Raw genomic sequence first — 25,771 nt, forward strand, 5'->3', positions numbered from 1 at the left:
AAAAATTAATATAAGACCCGGTCTTATTTTACTATAAGACCTAATATAATATAATATAATATAATATAATATAATATAATATAATATAATATAATATAATATAATATAACATAATATAATACCGGGTCTTATGTTAACATAAGACTGAGTCTTATATAATATAATATGATATGATATAGTATAATATAATATAATGTAATATAATACTGGCTCTTATATTAATTTCTGCTCAAAAAGACGCATTAGAGCTGATTGTCTGGCTAGGTCCTATTTTCGGGGAAACATGGTATTTTCCACCAGTTCAAAAAGAAGCCCCATACCCATCAGGCAGTTGGTCTCTAATCCCCAGTCCCCTCATCCCTGTATGCTGTCTCTACGGATTTACCTATTCTGGACATTTCATATAAATGGAATCACACAATAGATGACTTTTTGTGTCTGGCTTTTTTTAGTTAGCATAACGTTTTTGGGATCTGTCCACCTTGTAGCATGGATCGGAACTTAATGCCTTTTTATGGCTGAAAAATATTCCATTGTACACGTATAAATAGCCTGCGCTGTATTTACCCATTTATCCATTGATGCCCTTTTCCAAAGAGATTCTTAAAACTGCGTATTTCTGCTTTGCATTGGGCCCCATCAGGGGGTGTTGCAGGGGAGCTTTTCCCCCTCTGCCGTCAGAAGAGGGGGGAAAGTTCACTTACTTACAGGCGAAGTGTGGGAAGAAGGCATGGAGGGGGGGAAACCGCCTATTTCCCTGTCAAAGTCAACCCCAAATACAGCCGCCTTGACATCATCCTGCCATTCACCGAGTGACACCCTCGTCACCAAAGGCTCATGGGAATTCCACCGATCTTTGGACAGCTCAAGGGCCCTATTGTTGGGAAATAAGTACCGTAAAAAGTGCAGGGGGAACACTGGGGGACACAGCTTCTCAACCTGCTAGTTAAGTGTAAAGGAAAATTATTCCCATTATGTAGGTCCGCAGGGTACCGGGGATTCGTTTCCACCACTCATCATTGTGAGCGGCAACCCCTATATTTACAGAAGACAAAAGAGCTTCTCACTCTAACCCGACCGACAATTTGTTGTAAGTTTTCCATAGGAGGAGGTTTAAATCCCTCTTATTATATTATTATTTCAGATGCCCTTCAGCGTTCATTGAAAGGTGGGGCTAAGGAAGGAAAAACAAAAAATAAAACACAAAAAACGCTGGCAAAAGAAGTCCGGGGCGAGCAGTCGGCATTTGTTAAATTTGCGGGCGGAAAATGAGGAGCACTCAGGAGTCTTAACCAGCCCGAAACCCTCAACCTAAGTTGAGTGATTCTTTGAGGTTGCTCTCCAAGCAGCAGAGTTACAGGGCTTCAAAGGAAGTGTCTGCTAACGAGCACTTTTCTGACAACCCCAAACCATCTCTAAAATATATTTTATGTTGGAAATAATCCTTTAATGCTCTAAAATACATAAGCAGAGGCACTTGGCATGGAGGCCCCCTGGCTCAGGGAAGCACCATTACTGGGGATTAAATGTACAAAGGGTCCCACCCCCCAGCTCCAGGCCGCTGCAACTATCATTCACCTCTAGGCCGTCTTTCAAAGCACTTCCAGACTCTTCCTCAGCCACCCCCGCCACAATGACAACTGCAGATGTCTGCTTCTTGCCCTTACTGGGTGGAATGAAGTGACGAGTTAAGTCACCATTCCTATTCCTACAAAGAAAATAATCATTGCTGGAGAAGGCCAATCAAAGTCATTATTTCTTTATTAGCCATAGAGACTAAATACCTTTTACTTAACTGAAAAGAGAGCTGGGGGGGGGGGTTGGAGGGGGGTAGATTTAAATACGAGGTTTAACCCCCAGTGGGGGAAAGAAATCTCCAACTTCCTCAGAAAATCCTTTCCAAATTGTATTCATCTTGACTTAATCCACATCTACCGAGTGAATTAGGCAGTATTTATTTTGAAAATCTATTTTATAGAGTTCCAAGGACTCTGTTTTCCTTGGGCAGGGCTGACTCCATTTCAGAGCTGGAGGCCGCGGCGAGGGCCCGGCCAGGCCTTAAACTTCCAAGGTGCTTGCCTCACAGGGCTAACACAATGTAAATAAACACAGCTGAGCCCGGAGAAACGGGAAGGTTTTCTCATTAAAGAAATAAAATAAACAGATGTCCTTAAGCACTTTGGCTTGTGTTTTGTCAAAGGATGGAAAGCTCTAGATGTCTGAACGGCAGAAGTGAATTAGAGCTACATCTCAAGGTAGACTGGGAAAAAGAAAGAAAAGGAAAGAAATTGTGGTGCCCTGAATTAACTAGTAGTCCTCCAGGGAGGGCACTTTTGATTTGAACCTTAGCAACTTCTACAAATAGTTTTTAACTGCAAGGTCATAAAACCGAGGTTTTTTTTTCTTTCTTTCTTCTCAGTTTGTAAAGCAGTAACGGACAGGCCAAGCCGTGTATCGGCGACTGGATCTGATTGAATCCTGATGGCACTGAGCTGGGTATTGGATTCCGGAACCCGAGCTGGAATCGTAATAACACCGCGGAGGAATTGGGGGGGGGACCACGGCTGGTCCGAGGGAGCAAAGGAGCCAAGATCTGGCCTGGCTCTCTCTACCCAGCCTCTTCTAGATACACAAAGGGGCTGGCAGGCTGGCTGGATCCACGAGAATAGCTGTCGTCAGGTGAATTTATGGCTTACACCTCATTTCACAGGTTACAGTGTGAAGGAATCACCTGGAGGTCAAGTGTAAATGTCCATTCCAGTTTAGTAATGGTAGGAGCCGAGGCTCTGCATTTCTGACAGATGTGGGGTAGCCAGGAAGTTTATGTTACGACCGGGGTCTGGCAGTGAGGCGTTTCCGTTTCGATAAGAATTCATCAGGAGGCCTGAGCGTTCAGACCCCTTCAGTGTCTTAGTTTGGGGCTCCCCCAAAGCGGACCCTGAGCCTAGGATTCGAGTGTAAGCAGTGTATCTGGGAGGTGACCAGGGAAATGAGGGGGAAAAGGAAGGAAGTCAACAAGGGTGGGTCCACGAGCAGGCCACGGCTCTGGGGACACGTGGGAGACTGGGAAGAACAGCCCCGAGTGTCACGGGTACCCCGCCATCATGCCTGGGGGAATGGGGAGGGCTACAGGGATAAAGGTCGGGCCTTAACCGTGCTGCTATAACGACAATTCAATCCCAGCCATTTAATAGCAATGACGATGGGGTTATTCTACAATCAAATAGTCACCCCAAGAAATGGACACTTGCCACTGTGTTGTGGTGAACCCCGAGGTCCCGAGAGCCACCCACAGGGCGTGTCGACCTAATCAGGAGGGTTGGAGACACTTTGCTGAGGACGTGGCATTGGACGAGGAGCACTGCTTCTCTTCTATCTGTTGGGAGAGGGAGGTGGCGGTAGGGATTGCAACCACACTGAGGGAACCCCCAGCGGGGATAACAGATTCCCAAGACAGAGGAGCTTTAACAAGTAAATAGCCTGGATTTTGGCATGGTTTGGAGCCACCTGACAAAGCTTGGAATCTGGCTGGAGGGAAGCGGGGACCCTTACGTCGCAGAGCACACACAGAGGACCTGGAGGGTGTGGGGACCAGTAATATCTGCCCTACATACCCCACATACACTGGGCACCACCCGGTGTGAGGGAGGCACTGTGCATGAAGGGAGCAGCTCCACGACACCAAGCCCAGGTGGAGTGAGAAACGCTCCACTCCAGGGAGTGAGGGGGAGAGGTGGCCCCGGGGCACACATCCTGTCCAAGGGTCCCCACTCTTTGAAAACTCAGGCCTGATGTTCCCAGACCTTCCCATTTTCCAAGAGAAGTAAGACATCTAGATTTTTATGTAAAATAGCCAGATTTAAAAATATTGGCAATGAGTTTAAAACTTAAGGAAATGCCAGGGGACCAAACTAAACCTGTCTTCAGGCCAGATTTGGTCCTGGATTGCCAGTTTGAAACCTCGAATCTCTTTAGATCGAGCAGGGCCCGGCCCTTCAAGGGGTGATCTGGAAGGAAACTTCGGATAGGATTCTGCTCAGGGAGACAGCAAGGGTCATCTGGCTCCATCCCATGTCACCCACCTGTCAAAAGGTCCCTGCTCCTAAGTCTGCCTCGAGGGGCCACTTGCTCAACACTCCACAGCCTTTGCTGAGCCCCTGCTGTGGTCCATGCCCTGGGTGACACCAGGCCAGGCTGGCACCCAGCATCCTGGCCCTGGAGAGATGCTGACAGGCCCCTGTCTTGTCACAAGCGTGGATATTTGTTCCCTTGAGGGCAGGCACCCTGGAATCTCATTTCTGCAGTACTTGCAATAAGACATGCCGAACACTCCCTACCCACAAGCTATTTATTTATTTGTTTATTCAACAAATATTTGTCAAGTGGATGTGCCAAGCACAGCTGGGTGCCCGGGGATGAAGCTATGAATACATCAGACCCAGTCCGCGTGCTGTGGGAACTTGCAGTCAAGCAGAAAGGCAGGGTTTCTCAACAGCGACACTAGGGAAATTTGGGGCCAGATCATTCTCTGCGGGGGGGGGGCAACTGTGCACAGTAGGGTGTTTAGCATCCATCCACTAGATGCTAGTAGTACCACCCTAAGTCGTGACAACCAAAAATGTTTATGACATTGCCAATTGTCCCTGGTGGGGCAAAACTGTGTCCAGTTGAGAACCACTGAGTTGGAGCAACAGAGTGGGACGTATGGCGATGCGGAAGGGTGCGGAGGGGGAAACTTGAGAAGCATGGAGTATTAAAACAATGCCGTTTATGTGCATAACAAATAAATGCCCATAAAAAGAAAATACATATTTTACAGGGAAACAAACTGCACATGAAAGCATGGGGAGGGGGCCGGGAGGGTCTAAAAGGAAACACCCATTTGCATCTATGTGAAACAAGAAAGAGGCCCATATGTACAAAGTGAATAACTCAACAATGCATTTGAGTTCAAATTAAAAAAAAGGACATTCACAGCACAGTACTTGGCATACAGTGAATGTGCAAACCACGGGGCAGTTTGTTCAAGAGGAACTCGCTAGCTGGCAACAGAGGGAGAAGAGATCAGGTCCCGTCAGAGGGAGCCCATGGAGAGAAAATAGGCATCTCTGTAACCTAGCGGGTGAGAAGAAGGGATCGCATTCCTTCGTTCATTCGTTCATTCTTTACCTGTGGTGGGTTCTGCCTTCGAAATACATCCAGACTGTACAGTTCTCATCACCCACCTCTACCTCCCCTGTCCAAACAGCCATCACTTTGCAGCTGGACGGTGGCAGTAGCTTCCTCCCTGGCCTCCCTGCTTCAAACTTTGTCCTTCTAGGGAGTCGATTCTCCCTAGGGAATCAGCCAGAGGGATTCTTTAAAAATATAACTCGGACCTTGTCCTTCCTCTACTCCAAACCTCCGTGGCTCCCACTTCAGAGTAAAAGCCAGCTGAGTTACTACTCTGCCCTTCGCTTGCTCTGCTGCCACACTAGCTTCTTTGCTGCCCTTCAAATCCGCCAGGCGAACTGCATCGGGCCTGGGCACTGGCTGCTCCCTCGGTCTTCCACCGTCTTATCTGTTCCTCCACTTCCTTCAAGTTTTCATTAAAAAATCACCTTCTCCATGAGGCCTCCTCCCCTGGCCACCTCTCCTTAAATTTAATTTCAACCCTTTCCCCTTGCAATACTTCAGATACTTCAAAGTACACTATAAATAAAGTGAAAAAGACAAGCCATAGCATGGGAGGGAATATTTGCAAATCACAAATCCAATAATGGACTGGTATCCAGAATATGTGAAGAGTTCTTCCAACTCAATAATAAAAAGACAAATAAACTAATTAAAAATGGGCCAAGGATTTGAGTACTGTAGATATTTCTCCAAAGAAGATATTACAAATGGCCCAATAAGCACATGAAAACATAATTAGTCAATCAACATAATTAGTCATTAGGAAAATGCAAATGAAAACCACAATGAGATACCACTTCACATCCACAAACGGGACTATAACCAAAAAGACAGACAATAGCAAGTGATGGTGAGAACATGGAGAAACTGGAACCCTTAACATTGCTTAAGGGAATGTGAAATGGTACAACTACTCTGGAAAACAATCTGGCAGTTCCTCAAAACGTAACACTTAGAGTTACCATATGACTTAGCAATTCCACTCCTGGGTATACACCTAAGCGCAGTGAAAGCATACATCCCCGCACAAACTTACACACACATGTTCACAGCAGCATTATTCAAAATAGCCCAAAGTGGCAGCAACCCAACTCTCCAGCAACTGATGAATGCACAGACAAAACGTGGTACAATGGAAAATTATGTGGCAATTAAGAAGGAATGAAGTACTGATACACGCTACAGCATGGACAGCCCTGGAAAACATAGTGCTGAGAAAAAGAAGCCTGTCACAGAAGACCACATATTGTAGGATTCAGTATAGAAGAAATCTCCAGAAGAGGCAAATCTATAGAAAGGGAATGTAGATTTGTGGTTGCCCGGGGGGAGGGAATGTTTGTTCATTGGTGTGGGGTGATGAAAACATTCTAAAATTAAGTAGTGGGTGACGGTTGTACAACTCGGTGAATATACTAGAAGCCACTGAATTGTACGCATTGAAATGGTAAATTTGTGGCATGTGATTATATCCCCATCAAGCTGTTATTAAACAAAACACATAACTGGGTCTAGAGTTGAGCTTCCGATTGGTACTGAGATACCTGGAAGGCAAGGCAGGAAAGGGGGAGTCAGGATCGACCCACAATGAACCCCAAGGAGGACAGCTGATTAATCCCTCTTAGAATCCCTTCCTGGCCACAGGCAAATACTCCTGACCACCTTGCATGTGCCTAACCCCCGCTGGAAAAAATAGAGCGCAGGGACTTCAGGGAGGAGGGTCAGGAGGAGGAGAGGTGAGGAAACAGGCGGCAATCACTGGCTGCTCCAGCTCTCCAGGGAATTTCTAATGGATCCACAAGATACGGAGAGGAACGGCTACCAAAGGGATGATCTGGCTCTGAGTAGTGGGTAGGAAGAGAGGGAAAGGAAGTGGAGAGACGACAGCTTCGAGCGGCACATGCTCTGATTGGGAACAGGAAGACAGCCCAGTTTCTGTTTTAAAACTCAAACACTCTGTTTTGAATCATCCCTTAATCATTGTAGTTCTGTTGGTCTTATTTCCCTAAGTAAACAGTGAGTCGCCCCTTTGGCTGGGACCACAGTTGATATGATTTCGGCTTCCTGTACAGTTCTCAACACAATGGCCACAAGCGAAGAGCTGCTGGTCCTTGGCATGGATGTCCAGAGGGTTTTAGCCTTTAGAGCCAGTTCTGGAGCTCCACAGTCCTCACCCTCTTCTGAAAAGAACCCTTCAGTTTCCTTTGGGGACCCATCCCTCCCCCACCTCGTCCATTTGGTTGGGATGGAGCTGACCTGCTCCTCTGCTCTCTCCATGTCAGAGAGCTGGCCAATCAGAGACAGATGGATGCGTATGTGACCCAGTGTGGGCCAGTGAGATTGAAGTCGGGAATTGTGCTGGAATTTGGGAAGTAGACAGTCTCCTTTCTTAGTTGGGATCTTAGTTGAGAGGAAGTGACTACGTGGAGAAAGTTGGCTGAGGGGTGCAGAAACACCAAGCTCTGAGAATATTGCTTAAGCTCCCGGAGCCAAACCAACCCGAATCCCACATACCCCTCCCTGGCTTTTTTATTTCTTGTGATCCAATCATTATAGTTTCCTTTGTAGCTTAAATACTCTGTGCTTCAAAGTGAGGGTCTTGCTTGATACTTGCTGTTAATAATAAGCTCCACATGGCTGCAGCTACTGGAAAAGCACAAAGAGAAAGAGCTATGGGCCCAAAGTGAAGGCCATGCATTTTAGTTCTGTTATGAGTGCACTGACTGCATAACCTCCTTGTCTCTCTCAGTTACTCTGTCTACAAAACGAGGCTCACACTTCTGCTACTCTAGGTCTTTTATACTTGTCTGACTTCCAAGTTTATCAGCTGTAGCCCAGACCTCTCTTTGGAGCTTCAGATCCACAAATCCAGTTGTCCTCTAGGCCTTTTGAACTAATTTTATTTTTCCTTAATAATTTTTTCATTGTTCTTCCTCTTATTACATGGTACTTTGTGCTTGAAACTGCTATAATAGTTGTCCTCCAATATCCATTCTTCCTTTCTCCCTCTCAGAATAACAGTCTCTAAATTTTGAGGGGGCATGTGACTAGACTACATTTCCCAGACTTCCTTGCAGCTAGATGTGGCCATGTGATCAAGTTCCAGCCAATGGGATGTGAGTACAAATGGTACGTGCAACATCTGGGTCTGGCCCTTAAAGAGAGGGACAAAAAAGTACAAACAAAGTAAGAGAGGTAAACTCCCCTTTTTCTGTTCTCCCTTCTCACTGGCTGGAGTACAGACATGGAAGTGAGCTACGTTTTATCTTGGCAATGAGGGCAATGCTTCAGGGATGGCAGAGAATCAGGCAGAAGGTCCCTAGTGTTGGGTAGCCTTATCAGCTTGAATTGCTTATACCTGGACTGCTAGACAAGGAAAATATTCTATCTGGTTTAAGCCAGTTATTTTGAATCTCTCTAAGGGTTGCTAGATTTAGCAAATTAAAAAAAACAAACAAAAAACAAGAACAAAAACACCCCCCCCAAAAAAAAACTCATTCCTCATCTAAGAGAGCGCTGGAGGAGGGAATGGAAAATTCCAGAAGGGTAATGAAGATTGCACAGGACACCTGTAGGCCCCAAGGGCTTTTCACCTCAGTTTTCCCTATACATCCTGGGAGCACATAGGGAGGCAAGTGAGCCTGGGGTCTGACTCTCATTCTGTTCTGGGTGAGCTCTCTCTCAGACTCAGGTTTTCCTCACGTACTATGGAGATGAATTGAGCACGATGACCTCGGGTCCTTCCAGCTCTTACCTTCTGTGGTTCTGTAATTCTAAAATGAATGTTGACACTCAGATGCCAATAGAGTCAGGAGGGTGGCATAAACGGGTTAAACAGGCCAGGTGGGGGCTGGGGATGGGTTGGAGAGCGTACACCCCTGCGAAGAGGGCAGTCGCCACTCAGCTCCTGCTGACTGCTACCCCTTGGGAATGCAGGATTGCCAAATTTTCTAAGTTTTCAAGAAGAGTTGGAAATCTGGATAGTTTTGGTCTGTGCAATCTCCTGATTTTTAAATGCTGGCGACAAATTCACATTTTTTCAAGCACTCAAGGGGCCAAACTAAAAAATGTCTGCAGGCTGAATTTGGCCAGTGGCCACCAGTTAGAAATTTTTTGTTTTGATGCTATTGTCCTGCCCTCCTTCCCCCCTTTCCTTCTTTCCTCTCTCCCTCCCTCCCTTCCACAAATATTTGATGCCTACTATGTGGGGGGCACTGTTCTGTGCATTTGGGATAAAACAATAAACAAAACAGGAAAAAGAGCTCTTGTCGTCATGCGGCTCTCATTTTAGTGAATTGCCCTGCTTCATTCATGTAACAAATATTTATTGGACAATTCTGACCCACGCACTGTACTTAGTTGGGTTGATAAACGTTCATGGTCCCTGACCTCATGGTACATACAGCCTAGAAGGGAGACAGGCAATAAGGGCATAATTATAATATAAATCAGAAATAGTTATGGGGAGAGATGCAATTTAGACGGAGGGGAGTGGTTAGGAAAGTCCTCTTGGAGGAAGCTACATTTATAATGAGAACTGAAAGGTAAGTAAGATTTGACGTAGTAAAAGAATTTTTCTAGAACATTCTAGATTATAGCAGAGGCTTCCAATGTGCCTCCCCCCCAGACCCCCTCAGCTGTTACCATTCCTGTACACACGGAGGCTTCCTACTGTTAGCACGTGCCCTAGGCCAGAAGGGCAGGGAGGTCACACCCCTAGGAGAAGCCCTCACCCCATGATGGAAGGGAATCTGTACATTACTATCCTAGCACCCTCCCTCCTTGGGTGGGTCAACTCTGAGGTGTGTTCCACAGTCTCCCAGGGGTCCCCGGTGGGACCAAACCCCAGTTACCCACAGCAGAAACTATTTATGCACACTGCTTTGGCTGCTTTCCCTTCCCTGTCTCAACTCCCCATTCTGCATCTGATGCTTCCTGAAATCTACCCCCAAATAAACTACCCACACTCACTGCTTGTCTGAAGCTCTGCTTCTGGAAGAAGCCCAGAAGATAAGGGAGAAAACATGGCAGGTTTGAGGACAGAAAGCAACTCAGGATGAGTAGTAGGAAACGGTGCTGGAGAGTGGGGGCAAGAGCCAGATCATAAAGGGCCCTGGAGGTTGGGGGTAGGGTTTGTCAACAGGGAAGCCACTGATGATGTTTCAGCCAGGGAGGACTCTAATCAGGCTTGCATTTTGGGATGATCCCTCTGGAGGGGGCTGTAAAGGGCAAGAATGGAAGCTAAGAGAGGAGGTAGCTGAAGGTGAAGACAGCTGGGATTAGGTGGTAGGATTGGAGAGAGGTGGCTGGCAATGAGGAATCAAAAGGGCCAGGTGGCCTGGGGCTCACAAAGGCCTCTGGGCTTTGTCCCTGTCCTGAGGGAGCCCACAATTTGGTTTAAGGAGTGGTGGTGAAACGCAAACACCAAAATCATGCCTAAGATTACAAAGCCCTACACAATTGAAGGAACCAATTTGCTGCATGGAGCCGTAGAACTTCAGAGCGGGCTATCTCTAAGGGAAAGAAGAGTGAAAGAATGCCTTTTAGGGAAGGTGACTTTACCAGGGTGGCTAGAAAAACCACGGAACACCCAGACCTAGAGGGCAACTCACTGTAGTGGCCCCTTTGGGGCAGCCCAATTTTCTTCCATGGCGGCCAACTCCACTTTTAGGTGTTTTCAGCAGCTCTTGACTCTGCCATCCTTTACCTAAGCTATGCACAGTCCAAAAACGCACGCCGGATTTCCCGCAGGCACTGCTAGACATATTAACAGCATTCTTACACAGTAAGAGATTTCTGCACCACCAACACCATTTTCATATTCTTTACAACATAATGGCAGACGATAAATCTATCTTGCTAATTACACATCCAGCTTGTTATAACTCCCATAAAAAAACATGAGCAGCTGGAAAAGCCATGAGGTGATGTCAAATCATATTCCTGGTCTCTAAACAGAAACAGAAATATTTTCCAGTCGCTGGTGAGTCTCATGGTTCCCACTCAGGCGTGGAAGCAGCTGCCAGCAGGTTGCTCACCTCGGATGAGACTGTAACTTGCCGGTGCTCTGAAGCTCCACCCCGCCACCCCCACCTGTCTCCCTGAAGAGATGGCAGACGTCTGGAGCGTCCACATGTGGTGTGTTGGGAAGCCCTCAGCATGAATGCAAAGAATCGGGAGGCTTTGGGTTTTAGCGCTTGGGTTCATTGTTGTATCGTTCAGGTGGTTTCAACATTTCTTCCATTCACCACCATTCAGCCCATAGCATTCGCCCAGAATTCTAACTGGATGGCTCCCCAACATAATTTGTCGATAATACATTTGCAAAGCTGTTGCTAAGATCTATACCGGAGCTGACAAAATGCCTCCCCCTCGTCTCAGAAAAATGGAAGGAAAATTAAATTCATCTGCTGGAGACACTAAGATAAACAACAGGGAAGAAGAAAAAGACTTTACCTCGTATTTTAGCTAGGATTACTAGTTTTGGCTGCAACCTACCCTAGCCCTCTTAGGAGGGAGACAGCCAACGACTATGAGCCTATATCCTATTAAGTGGACGCTGAACGCTTCACGTGTTGGAAGAAAAGGCATGGGAGACAATAGAAGGGGAAGCTAATTAAATTTTCACATGTCAAGGGAAAATTCCATAGGCGTTCTCAAACCTGGGCGGACCCAAAGGGGCAGCTTTTGTTGGAGAAACCGCCTCATAAACTGCCGCCCCACAATTCCCAGGACAAATCAGCTGGACAGACAGTCATGTTGGGGGGAAAAAAAAGAGACAAATGGAGTCTTACCTTCCCGTATCTGGATGCAAAAGTCCCCGTGAGTAAGGAGTGAAAAATAATTATTGTCTCATCCAAGTCCCACACGAACACACGCTGTGATGAAAGAGAGGAAGAGAATGGAGACAAATGGACTCACTTGCATCTGACTTAATGTCTGCAGAAATTAATTCTCTGGAGGAAAAAGGAGTCTTGAAAAACACTATCTTTAAGTTATAAAACATGCAACCTACTGATGTGTCCTTGCGTCCCCGTCCAACCTCAGCTGTGTAAAGAGGATGCTGATGGCCAATTTCTGAGCTCCTAACAACCCAATAGATGCCAGAACCAAGAAGCCTGTTTTTGCCTTCCACATAACAGCTCAAAAAAGGTGTTCAGTCCAAACACAGTAATAAAAATCATATAACTCATTTGACAAAATGAATACTACCATTTGACATTCACAGCTCGCTGTCAGTCCAGCTACTTCTGACCATTTCTGTTTTCAGCAATTCTGGTGGTTACCTCCACAACTCTAAATAACACATTTATACCTTTACTTATTTGATGTGCCAAATTTAGACAATATCTTTTGACGTAGCAATCTGGAAGTTTTGGGTTGAGCTCATGGTAATCTCCACCATTTCTCCAGAACTTTATATTTTTCACACATGTGAACCCCTCTATTTCCCATTCCATCAGCTATGGACATTCTCCCTTGGTTAACACAGTAAACGCACTCTGGAAGATATTGGATCTTGGTGTCTCTATTCTTTTCCCCACCTCCTCCCCTCTCTGATATTTATCAGCTCTAGCTTTACTTTTGCATTGTCAACGTGGACAGATTGGCTTGTGTATTTAGTTTTATAACTATACTTAAGTCTTCTGTGCTCTGTCTATATGTTGATTTTTAAAGTTGGTAACTAGTAAAGACCACTTATATCTTGTGATAACTGTTCACTGCAGAGCCAAGTAACGTGCTAGAATTTCACTTCCTTCTCTGTGTGTCCAATGTCCTAACCCCAGAGCCACTTGAAGGAGACTGTTCCTACCATCAAGGTAATATGCATTCTCCTTTCTTGCACGCTATCCCGATTAAAATCATGCCATATCTCAGTGTGTTCACGTAGGAATCATGCAACATTTTGTTTTTGCTGGAGTTTATTAGTTGCTTTAATTATTTTCTTGTTTCCAATAAGGTGCCTTCACTAGAATCTCAAATTCTGCCACACCCTCTATATCAAAGATATCCATCCTCAGTGACAGAATGCTCCAATGCAGACTGGGTCATCCTTAGATTTGCTGCATAGCTAGCATTCTGAGACTTCCCTTTACTGTTATTTCTGGTTCAGATCCACTGTTTCCTGGATCCCAAATCTCTCTTTCTTGGTTTTCTTCCTTGTTTTGCTTGTTGAATACATCGTTAAGTTGCTTCTTCTGATAGGGTGCATGGAAAATAATCTTCCTGAATTCTTGCATATCTGGTGGTACCTTTATTTTGCTCTACAGCTCCTGTGGGTCCGGAATTCTAATTGGAAAACAATGTCCTTTAGATCTTTGAAAGAATTCCTCCATTATCTTGTAGTGCTCAGCATGATTGATGAGAAGTCTGGTGTTTCACTTGTCCTCAGTCCTTTGTGGTTATTTTTTTTTCTTTAGGGTTTTTTTAAGGATTTTTCTTTATACTTGGCATCCTCAATTTCCATGAGGATATATCTAGGTGTGGTCTTTTTTTATTCATAGTGTTCAGCACTTAAGTGTCTTCAATCTTATTTCTTGAAATAATTTCCTCCCATCTTTTCCACTGTTTTCTCTTTTCTGGAATTTCCAATAGTCAAATTAAACCTTGTGGATTGATATTGGATATCTTTAAAAAAAAATGTTGTCTTTTTGACCTATGTTCTGAGAGATTTCTTAAACGTTCTCTTCCACTTTCGATTCTCACTGACGTTTTAAAATTTATAGGAATTCTTTGTCTCTGAGTGTTCCTTTCCCAATAGCTTATACTTCTTATTTTATGGCTGCAAGAGTTCTTTGAATCTTTATAAGGAAAGCAATCAGAATTTTTCAAAGTTCTTTGCTGTTTCTTAAATTACCTTTCTTGACCTTTACCTTACATATTTATCCTGGCATTTGTCCTACATATTTATCTTATATTTTTATACTGTTGGTTTTCCTCATTTTTCTGGTGATCATTATTTTTAAGAACAAAGGGCCTGATTGATCATCTGTGTGGCTGGGCTTGGGCAGTGGAGGGGAGTGGAGGCAAATACCTACTCAGTGTGCCATTGTCAGTGGGTCACCGTTGAAACCTTTCTGGAACTCAGTGGCTGTATTTACGTATTAGCATTTGCCACGTCTTTAAAAATAAAGAGAAGGGTGTAGGTAGAAGGGAAAAGGTCAACCAATGCAGGGGTTTTCAAACAATTAGCAGACCTGAGTAGCGTTTTGTGATTTTTTCTTTTTGTCTAGTTATATTTACGTATATGTATGTGCTGGGTCATGATATTAAATACAGTTCTTACTTTGGGTCATGGTAAAAAAAAATGTTAGAAAACCACTGTTTTTGAGGCGTGCTCTGGGAGTGAAATATGCTAAGCCTAATTTATCTGAATTAACTGGGTTGGATCAGTTAAACTTAGAAATTTTGGAAAGAGAATTTTAAAAACTCCATGAATATTTTCCAATTTAATGCAGGCTCAGCTAAGTTACCCATGCCACCCCCTTTGAAGAAGCTCTGTCCCTTCCCCGCTAGCCCACCATGATATTCCCCTGCCCTAGCTGCTGAGTGGGTAGGTGTTTGGTGGCATTCTGATGGTGACCCTAAGCCCTACCTGTTGGGGTTTGGGCCAGCGTGGGTCCCTGACGCTAGTTAGGTCAGAGGCCTTTCCTTGGGAACTTAAAATTGGGGTCTAGATAGAAATTCATGGTCTTTGGGTCCATGTTGGTAGACATAAGATTTGAAGCACAAGGAAGGCCAGTCTGCAGAGAGACAGGAACAGAGGGGTGAGAGATGGAACAACTACATGTCTGCAGGATCTGGCTTCAGTTAGAAGCAGAATAGGGGCCTGAGGAGAGCCACGCCTGGGAAGCGGTACATGAGGACACTGAAAAGTCACTATGGCTTGTCGATTCTAGCACCTTCACTGTGGCTTGTGGGGAGAGGAGGTGTAAATGCATTTTCTTGCCCCATCTACCTCTGGTGCCGGTATCTTGCTGACACTCCCCTGTAGCCCTGCCGTTGGGTTCTATGAGAATCCCTGTATCCTTAATATAAAATCTGCTTTTTCGTTTAAGCTGGCTCAAGTTGGTTTCTGGCACCTGCAGCCAAGGGATTTTTAACTAATACAAACTCAGAATTTTCCTCCTTTCCACTTCTCCACATAATTTGTCTCTCGTGGGCTTCAGTCATTAGCAAAACTGCCAAAGACTTAAGAGGTGTGACCCATGCAAACCCTCCATGCTGACATTAAGTACAGAAGTGAAACACAGCTCACACCTTTTCAACCGTTCCTGCCCAGTGGTACTTACTCTGGAATCAAGAAGCAGATGTTTCCAGAATAATAGCACCCCATAATCCCTGACTTCCATTCTACCCCCACCTCCTTCTCCATTTAATGGAAAAATGTCTCTCCACCCCCACCATCTCCTACCAAGAGCAGAAATCGTGTGAGGTGACCGAATACATTTTTATTTTTTTTTAATATTAAAGTATGGGTTGCTCTCCATGACTTCTATAGCTCTGCAACTTCAAGCTGGTAGAAAATCCTCAGGAATATGGGAGGGCAGAAAGCCAGGACAACCTGAGGTCAATAAACTTCCTTCTTCCCTTTTGTTGAGGGGACTGTGTGAAGTCTCCTCAATTTTGGAAGGTGGGGGCCTTTAAGAATAAGAGGAGAAGCAGGAACAAAAGACCCTGGACTGAGAATAGTCCAGGAGCAGTAGAAACACTTGTTCTGTGGCAGGTCCCCAGGGTGGTCAAGCTCTCAGAGGAAATGGCTGCTGGAGATTGATCAAATGCAGGGGACAGAAGTGATGTTCAAAATATTTAACACCTAGGATGGTTGGAACAGACACCAGCCATAAACAACAGACACGGCCCTAATTGTGAAGACTGGTGAAGTAATTCAGCCCTAGTAGTAAAGACTGGCTCAATGTCAAATGTCCTGGCAGTGGGCATTTGTCATTTGTGCCCCCAGCATCTACCCCCTCCTGATAAGAGCCCCTGGTTTTCTTTGCCTATTGTGCATTGTTTGGTGGGAGTGTCAATTGGTAACAAGCGTAAGATCCAAGCAAGGCCAGTGGGATGCAGTCTCCTTGGAATCAAACATCGAGTGAAGTAACACTAGAATTTCAAACGGTTCCCTCTCCAGCAGGGCCTGGCACCCTGAAGGTTTCCTGGATTCCTCAGCATGGCCTTTGTTACAATTCTTTCTCATCCTGGTTTTATGTCTTCCTCCCAGTAAATTCCTGTTTGCTTAAGTAACCGGAACTGGTTTCTATTGCTTGCAACCAAAGGATTGCAGTTCATACTCCGAGATTCTTGTCTTCAGCAAGGCTGTGTATGCCCGGTGTATGGCATGGAAACCCCAGAGAACGGCTGGACTTTCACTGACCACTGTGGGCACGGACAGTGAGGAAGGTGGCAGTGACCAAGCCAAGTCGGACGTCAGCAGTTTGTATTCTGATTTCTGAGACCACTCGAACCCTGAGATTCTCATGCAGTTCTGGGAGGGGAGGTGCCCCAGTAATGAGATGGAATTTCCTACCACCCAGATGGGATGGGGACTCAGAGTCAAAATTACCTTGATTTTAAGGAAATGATGAAAATGGTATTTCTTAGCAAACCTGAGTTACTGGGCTAACTGGCTCAAGCTTTGTAGCCGCTACGTCTATTGGACAAGATTATGAAAAGGGATGTGATGATGATGCATTTGGATTTCTTGGCACCGACATTGGCTTTGAAGTACTCTACACACACCCACGGCACACTCAAGCCAACAAATGACTGCCTGTTGCAAAGAAGTACGACCTAGTGTACATGCCGTTTTTCTCTCTTGATTGATAACTGTTGCTTCGACCTGTTTTTTGGGTGTCTGTCTGTCCTCTGTCCTCACTAGTACCCTCCCCCTTCTCTCGGGCATGCTGTTCTTTTTTGTTTGCTTGTTTTGGGGAAATGTCAGTGCCTGACCAATAATCCTACACTTGCTTTATTACAATAAAGATCGGTGCATCCCTGGCACCAGCCGTTCTCAGCCTGGACTGTACACTGAAATCGCCTGCGGAGTTTAAAAATACTGATGCCTGGGTTTACCCTCAGGGAGTCCGATTTCATTGATCTGGGTGCAGCTTCCGAATGAAGATTTCTCAAAGCTCCCCAGGAGATTCTAAGGTACAGCCCAGGTTGAGAACCACTCTTTGAGAAACTCAGAATCATAGAAACGACGCACACTCACTCGAGCCAGCCTCCTGTCTCCAGGGAGATAAATGTCTAAGCCATATTAGAATCATTAGGGGAACACTGAGAACTGCCCCACCCCTGCCATGCTTATTTAATTACTCTGGGGTTGGGCCCTGGGCATCTGTATTTTAAAAAGCATCCCAGGTGATTCTAATATGTAGCCAGGGTTAAGAACCACTCTACCCGGCAGGGAAGGTCCACTGGCCATTGTCGTCTTTATGGGGGATCTCAAAGAGTGATCCCCAGCCCAGCAGCACCGGTAGCGTCTGGGAACTAGTTAGGGATGCAAAGTCTCAGGCCCCGCTGAATCGGGAACTCTGGGGATGGGGCCCAGCAGTCCGGGTTTTCAGAAGCTCCCAGATGATCCTGCGGCGGCTTACTAGGTTTGAGAACCACCGTTCTTTACTATTTCCAGGGTCACATTTCCTAGCCCATCAGTCAACAGTGCTTTCGTGTGGCCAATCTAATTCTTACCAATTTTCCTCCAAGTGCTCTTTTCTCTGTCAATGCACTTTGTGAACACAAAGAGCCATTCTCCCCCATGTACTTGGACAAAACTCTGCCCCCCACTCTCCTGCTCGGGTCACAGATGGAGAGCACATTCCCCAAGGCACAGAGAGGCCGTGCGAGTTACCTCAATCTCATTGTCGCCTGCTGGGGAGGGGTCACTGCTCCGCTTGGACCGGCCTCGGAGCTTCCCGTCGGAGGCCCGGTGCGGCCTCTCTGTATCTCCCTCTTTGGCAGGTGTGGAAGGTCCGTTGTGTGTGTTATATTCAGCTGGTGGAGGAAAGGGGAAGGTGGACATATCAGAAGCTTTGCCGAGTGTCTTCTAAGAAATATCACACCAGAACCATATAATGCCAAAGTGGTAGGTCCCAAAGGCAGCACCGAAGGCAAAGGCCATTCAGAATCCAAATTACTCCAGAGAGCCTTTTAAATGGCCATTCATGAGCATTCATTCATCCATCATTCATTCATCATTCATGAAAGATTTATTCAGCAGACCTGGTTCCAGGTGCTGGTTCTCACAGCACCCAGATTCCAGAGACAGGAGAGACATTAGACAAATAAGGAAATATACAATATGCCCGGTGGGGACATGTGTTATAGAGTACATCGGATGGGAGGTCACTAAGTTATATGAGGCAAGTCAGGGAAGGCCTCATGGATGAGGGACGTCTGAGTATGGATCTGAGACTCTGTGAACAGTGAGCAGTGAGGGCGGGGCCGCTGGGGGAGCTGTAATTACAGTGAACAGTGTTTTGCATTTACAACTCTCTGTATATCCTAAAGCCTGAGAATTCCTAGACTAACAGAGGAAGAAAATAAATATTTCTGTGTAGCTGGGCCTCACCCATTAAGAGACCCCTCCTTGGGGGTTAATGGGGCAGGGGTGGTGGTGGTGGTGGGGGGTATGGGGGAGAATTCCCCATGTTCCTGTTCCTATGCAGCTTGCTCCATTCTCTCTTCAAAGCAAGTTCTTTAAGGTCTACTTGTTAAGAGCTTTGTCCGTTTGAGAATTAAATGACATTATATACTTGAAAGCATCCAGCACAGGGCTGGCAATTAGGAGATGTCAATAAATGATGTGAATTGAGATCTGGCTTCACTAGATTCACATACACATGAAAACCAGTGAGAAGGGGCAGGGCAGAGGGCAGGCACCTGCTGCTTCTCATCGAGGTGGTGTTTCTGGACACGGGCGCTGAGAGGCTGCCAAGCTCACGCCCTGAACAAGTGAGCAGTACCCTCGTGGCACTTGAGTCCCAAAGCCAGCATCCGAGTTGTGTTGTTTCTTACGCGTGCAAGTTTTAGATAAATAGCTTTTGATTAGCCTTGATTGACTTTATTGAACTAAGGAAGGAACTGAGGCTTAGTGAGAGGACGGAAGTCTGTTGTTAACCCTGCATATCCGAGGTAGAGCCAGAACTAAAATTTGGGGCCTGCCCTTGTCACTTGAGTGACAGAACTGTAATCCAGCGTGGCACCTTAGAGGACATCCCATCCCACTTTCTCAGTTTACAGCTGCTTGTTTAGCTCCCAAATGTATCCTGTGGACTCCATCTCTCCTTCCATAATCACCAGTTCTTGGATCATCGGGGGGAAATGCTTTTGTCTAAAAATATTTGGCAATGGACTGAGTTGTGTGTGTGTGTTTTTTTTTTTTCCCCCTATCTTGGAAGGACTATTTCCCTCCAAAACCCAAAGGACAGAACTTTGTTTATATAATATTTATAAAACTTCTTAGCAGACTAAGGACATACTAAGAAGAGATGTGATTTTGAGTTGTCAGGACTGCTGGGCCGTCTCCAACTTCCATCATTTTCAGGATACAGTGTTAGAGATTCCCAAACATCAACCTAGCAAAGACTTTCTTCTGGAGGATGACGAATAGGCGGTAAATAAATTTGCAGATGCTTAAGAGTCATGTAAATAAGGTTTATCCTGGTTGACTTGGTCGGTCTAAGGCTATGGGACCTTAGAAAACATTTGTACACCCCATTATAACCCAGGCAAATATTACTAAAAAGAGGGGGAAACACCAGCTACCTAGGAATGTCTACATAAGGTATATGTGGAGCCAATTTATTAGGGATGCCAAAAAAACCCACAACCCTTTTCCCAATCTCATGTAGTCTTGAGAAAGAAGCGTCCCAGTTCTAGGTCATAGTCAGAGGTACACAAGCTAGAGCAATTTATACAAACCTTTCTTGGAGTCATTTTACTCTTTTTCGTTGTATTTTTTTTAAAAAAGCTTTTCCTTAGTTATTTTAAAAGCTTTACTGAGGTATAATCGACATATAATAAACCAGGTATAGTTAGAGTGCCCAATCTGATAAGTTTTCACATACGTATAAATCTGTGAAACCAAGATAATGAACAAGTCCAGCATCTCCAAGAGTTCCCTTATGATCCCTTTGTAATCTTTTCCTCTGCTCTCTTCCCAGGCAACCATGGATCTGCTTTCTTTCACTATCAGTTAGTTTGTACTGTAAAACAAGCTCCATTTGTTTTTAAAAAATGGAGTCACTATATATATACATATGTATATGTGTGTGTGTGTGTGTGTGTGTGTGTGTGTATATATATATATGTATATATATATATATATATATATATATAATTTGTCTGGCTTCTTTCAGCCAGCACAATTGTTTTGAGATTCAATTCATGTTGTTATGTACATCGATAATTCATTCCTCTGTGTTGCTGAGTGCTATTCTTTTATATGGATATACCACACTTTGTTAATCTGTCATCTGTGGGTGGACAGTTGGGTTGATTCTAGTTTTTTGGTTGGAATAAGGCTGCTATGAACATTCACATAGCAGTCTTTGCATGGACATAAGCCTTCTTTTTCACGAGTATGATTATTAGGTCATATGGTACAGTTTGCGTTTGCCTTTTTAAGAAACGGCTAAATTATTTTCCAAAGAGGTTGAACCATCCCACGTTTCCACCAGCAGGGTGAGAAAGTTCTAGTTGTTCTACATCCTTGCCAACCCTTGGTATGGTTGGTCTTTGTGATTATAGCCATTCTAGCAGGTATGCACTGGCATCTCATTGTGGATTTATTTGCATTTCCTTAATGACTAAGACTGGCATCTTAATCATGTGCTTTTTTGCCTTCCCCGTATCTTCTTTGGTGAAGGGTCTGTTCAAATATTTTGCCTATTTCTTTACTGGGTTGTTTGTTTTCTTATTCTTGGGTTTTGAGAGTTCCTTATATATTCTGGATACACATGTGTGCTGGTTCATTTCACGTGTCAAGTTAACTGGGCTAAGGGATTCCCAGATAGCTGGTAAAACATTATTTCTGAGTGTATCTGTAAGAGTGTTTCCAGAAGAGATTAGAATGTGAATCAGTAGATTGAGTAGAGAAGATCTGCTCTGACCAATGTGGGTGGGCGTCATCCAACCATTGAGGGTCCAAAGAACAAAAAGGCAGAGGAAAGGTGGCTTCTCTCCATTCTTGAACTGGGAAGTCCATCTTCTCCTGCCCTCAGACATTGGAGCTCCTGGTTCTCGGGCCTTCTGACTTGGACTGAATTACACTAGTAGCTTTTCTTCTTTTCCTGCTTGCAGAAGACGGATCTTGGGGTTTGTTGGCTTCCATAACCACGTGAGACAATTATAATAAATCCTTTTATCTCTCCCTCTCCCCACCCCCACTGGTTCTGTTTCTGGATAACTCCCACTATATAAAGACATGCGCTCAGCAATTATTTTCTCCCAGACTGTGGCTTGTCTTTTCATTAACCAAACAATGTCTTTTGAAGAGCAAAAGTTTAAATTATTTATGAAATCCAGTTCATATCATTATTTTTCTTTTTGGATCATAGATGAGGTCTATGCTTTTGGTATCATAGATGAGAACTCTTTGCTTCACTCAAAGTCACAAAGATTTTCTCCTGTTTTCTTAGAGATTTATAGTTTTATATTTAGGTCTATGATCTATTTTGTGTTCATTTTTGTATGTTATGTGAGGTATGGATTGAAGAACAGTTTTTCTGACTATAGATATCCTGTTGGTCCAGCACCTTTTGTTGAGAAGAGTATCCTTTCTCCATGGAGTTGTCCTGGAACCTTTGTCAAAAATCAGTTGCCCGTACACATATAGATTTATTTCTGAACTCTCTATTCTGGTCCATTGATCTTCTTTTCTATTTTTATGCCAGTACTATACTGTCTTGATTACTGTGGCTTTGTAATAAGTCTTAAAATCAGGTAGTATCAGCCTTCTAACTTTGTTCTTCTGTATCAGAGATGTTGAGGCTATTCTAAGTCCTTTGTATTTCCATATGAAGTTTAGATCAGCTTACCAATTTCTACAACAGAGCCTGGGATGTTGCCAGAGATTGTGTCAAATCGATAGCTCAATTTGAGGAGAATTGACATTTTAACAATATTAAGTCTTCTGACCTATGAATGAGGTATATATCTCTGTTTATTAAAATATTTAACTTCTCTCTTTGGCGTTTTATAGTTTTAAGTGTATACATCTTTTGTCAGATTTATCCCCAAGTAGTTCATATTTTTGATGTTATTATAAATGGCATTAAAAGTATTGCACTTCCTATCATTTGCTGTTAGCATGTAGAAATACAATTGATTTTTATATATTCACCTAGTACCCTGCAATGTTGCTAAACTCAACTTTTTAGTTCTAGTAGCCATTTTGTAGACTCTATCCAATTTTCTACAAAGGTCATCATGTCATTTTACTTCTTTTTAGTTCATGAACTTTTGCTTCTTTTCCAATACGGATGCCTTTGATTGACTGTTCTTGCCTCATGGCTAGAACCTCTAGTACACGTTTAATAGAACTGGTAAGAATGGACACCCTTGTTTTGTTTCTGATCTTTTGGGGGTAGTTGTAGCTGTCCTGTTTTAGTCAGTTGGAGCTGCTTTAACAAAAATACCATAGACTGGGTGACATAAACAACAGAGAATTATTCCTCACAATTTTGGAGGCTGGGGAGGCTAAGATCAATGAACTGCCCAATTTGGTTCCTCCCGAGAGTCCTCTTCCTGGTTTGTAGATGGACTTCTTGCTGTCTCCACACATGGTAGAGAGATATCATCTCTCTCACATCTCTTTTTATAAGGGCACTGATCCCATTTGTGAGGGCTCCACCCTCATGGCCTAATCTCCCAGAGACCTCATCTCCAAATACCATCATATTAGGGGATTAGGGCTTCAACATATGAATTTGGGGCAGAGGTACGAACTTTCAGTCTATAGCATATCTTTTTCTAGTAAAGGAAATTCCCTTCTACTCCTAATTTGGGATTTCTATCAGGAAGAGAAGATAGATTTTATTAGATGGTTTTTTAAAAATCTATCATGATGACCCTTTTGTTTTTCTTTCTAGTTAATTAATATGGCAAATTATATTGATTTTCAAATTTTCAACCAACTTTGTATTCTTGGGAGAAACCTCACTTGGTCATGATGCATTATCCTTCTTTAATATATAGTCGAACTTGCTTTGCTAACATTTTGTTTAGAAATTCTGTATCTATTTTTATGAGGGATATTGGTCTTTCATTTTCTTTTTTTTATAACAGCTTTGTCTGGTTTTGGCATCAGGGTAATGCTGGCCTCAAAGAATGAGTTGAGAAACAGTCCTTCCTCAATTTTCTTGAAGAATTCATGTAGAACTGATATTTTATACTTAAATTTTGGTAGAATTAATCAGTGAAGCCATTAGGGTCTGATGATTTCCTTGTGGGAAGATTTTTAATAAAAAATTCAATTTATTTAATATAGGCCTGTTTAGATTATCTAGGTCTTCTTGAGTGAGCTTTGGAAGTTTTTGTCCTCCAAGGAATTTGCCCATTTCATCTAAGTTGTCAAATTTATTAGCATGATGTTATTTATAAAATTGCATTATTATCCTTTTAATATTTGTAGGGTCTATAGTGATGTCATTGCTCTCATCTTATTGGTAATTTATGTCTCCTCTTTTTTTCTGCATCAGCCAGTCCAGAGTTTTATCAATTTTATCGATCTTCTCAAAGAACCAGTTTTTGGTTTCACTGATTTTCTCTATTTTTTTTTTTGTTTTTAGATTTCACTGATTTCCATTCTGATCTTTATTGTTTTCCTTCTTTGGCTCACTTTGGTTTTGATTTGCTTTTCTTTTTCCAGTTTCTTAAGGTGGAAGATGAGGTTTTGATTTGAAACCTTTCTTTTTTTCTAATATAGTCCTTTAGTGCTATAAATTTCCCTTAAATACTGCTTTAGTGACGTCCTAAAATTTTTGATAAGTTGTGTTTTATTTTCATTAAGTTCAAAATAATATATTTTAAGTTCCCCTTGATTTCTTCTGTGACCCATGGTGTATTAGTCAGGGTAATCTATCTATCTATCTATCTATCTATCTATCTATCTATCTATCTATCTATCTATCTATCTACATATACATATAATAGGCACTGGCTCACATGCTTACAGAAGCTGAGAATTCCCTCTAGCTGCCATCTGCAAGCTGTAGAACCAGGAAAGGCAGTGAGTGGTACTGTTCAGCCTGAGTTCAGAGGCCTGAGAAGCAAGAGTCCTAATGTGTGAGGTCGGGAAAAGATGGACGTCCCACCTTAAGAAGTGAGTGAAATTGCCCTTCCTCTGCCTTTTTGTTCCACATGGACCCTTAATGGATTGGATGATGCCCACCCACATTGGGGAGGGCCATCGTTTTTTACTCTGTGTACTGATTCAAATGCTAATTTCTTCTGGAGACCCCCTCACAGACACACCCAGAAATAATGTTTTACCAGTGATTGGGGCATCCCTTAGTCCTATCAGCTTGACACACAAAATTAACTATCACACATGAGTTATTAAAAGTGTATTATTTTGCTTCTAAATATTTGGGACTTTTCCAAAACTCTTTCTGTTATTTATTTCTAATTTAGCTCTACTGTTTTCAGAGAACATTATTTGTATAACTTGAATCCTTTTAAATGTAATGGAAGTTGATTTAAGGCCCAGAATATGTCTATTTTGGTAAATGTCTCAAAAAAAAAGAGTGTATTCTGTGGTTGTTGAGTGGAATAGACTATAGACTGTCTGTTACATCTAGTCTTTTAACTCTAGTTCTCTCCTCAGAGAAAATGTTAACAGTTACTTTTGAATCCTTCCAGAAAGTTCTTATGCAAATATGAGTATTAAATTACACCACTGACACTTAAAAAAACAACCCAGGACCCTATTATACTTGTAGTTCTTTTGCACCTTTTATCACCTCTCACCATCATTCAGAGACCCATATTAGTGTAGATATACCTAGCTCACTCTTTTTTAACAGATGGATGGAATGCAGCTGATGACCGCATTATAATTTGTTTAACCCAACTACTGTTAATGGATATTTACGTGGTTTTCAGTCTTTTGCTCTGATGCTGTTGCAATAAACATTCTCTTTTATTTAAGTCTTTGTATCAATGTGGGAATTTATCTTCAGAGTAAATTTCTAGAAGTAGAAAAATTAAGTTAAAGAGTACATGCATTTTAAATTTGGTAGATATTGCCAAACTGCATGGAAGAGTGTTCCAAATTTCTTCTTGAGAGATTTGAAAAAACTTTTCTCCTTCTATTGACAGAGCGGGACCATCTCAGAAGTTAAAAAAAAGAAACAAACCAAAAACCCTCCAACTTCTTTTGAGGTAATTCATATTGTACTTAAAAATTTTTAAAGAAAAAATTTCTTCAGCACCCACTAATGATTTGTCTTTTCTCTTGAGTGGCGTCAAATGTTCACATTTTGCCTTCTGCATCAGCAAATTGGCCTGCAATCATTTGCAAATTGTTGGGGCTTCATCTAACTGTTAATGCATGTCAGTGCGGACGGCACTGCAGTGGGGCTGGGGGCTG

The 25,771-nt window shown here is 43.4% G+C and overlaps 1 protein-coding gene across 4 annotated transcripts in view; it reads right to left on the minus strand.

Annotated features, from left to right (window-relative positions):
• The window catches only part of EYA2 (EYA transcriptional coactivator and phosphatase 2), a 224,994-nt gene that overhangs the window by 57,954 nt on the left and 141,269 nt on the right, over positions 1-25,771 (minus strand). For all 4 annotated transcript variants that reach the window (XM_033095320.1, XM_033095321.1, XM_033095323.1 and 1 more), the window contains exons 8-9: positions 18,029-18,171; positions 11,967-12,050 (exon numbers count right to left, since the gene is read on the minus strand). In XM_033095320.1, the coding sequence (XP_032951211.1) occupies positions 11,967-12,050; positions 18,029-18,171 (227 nt within the window). The remainder of the gene's footprint in view (positions 1-11,966; positions 12,051-18,028; positions 18,172-25,771) is intronic.

The sequence above is a fragment of the Rhinolophus ferrumequinum genome, chromosome 23, assembly GCF_004115265.2.
Source record: "Rhinolophus ferrumequinum isolate MPI-CBG mRhiFer1 chromosome 23, mRhiFer1_v1.p, whole genome shotgun sequence".
Taxonomy (NCBI): domain Eukaryota; kingdom Metazoa; phylum Chordata; class Mammalia; order Chiroptera; family Rhinolophidae; genus Rhinolophus; species Rhinolophus ferrumequinum.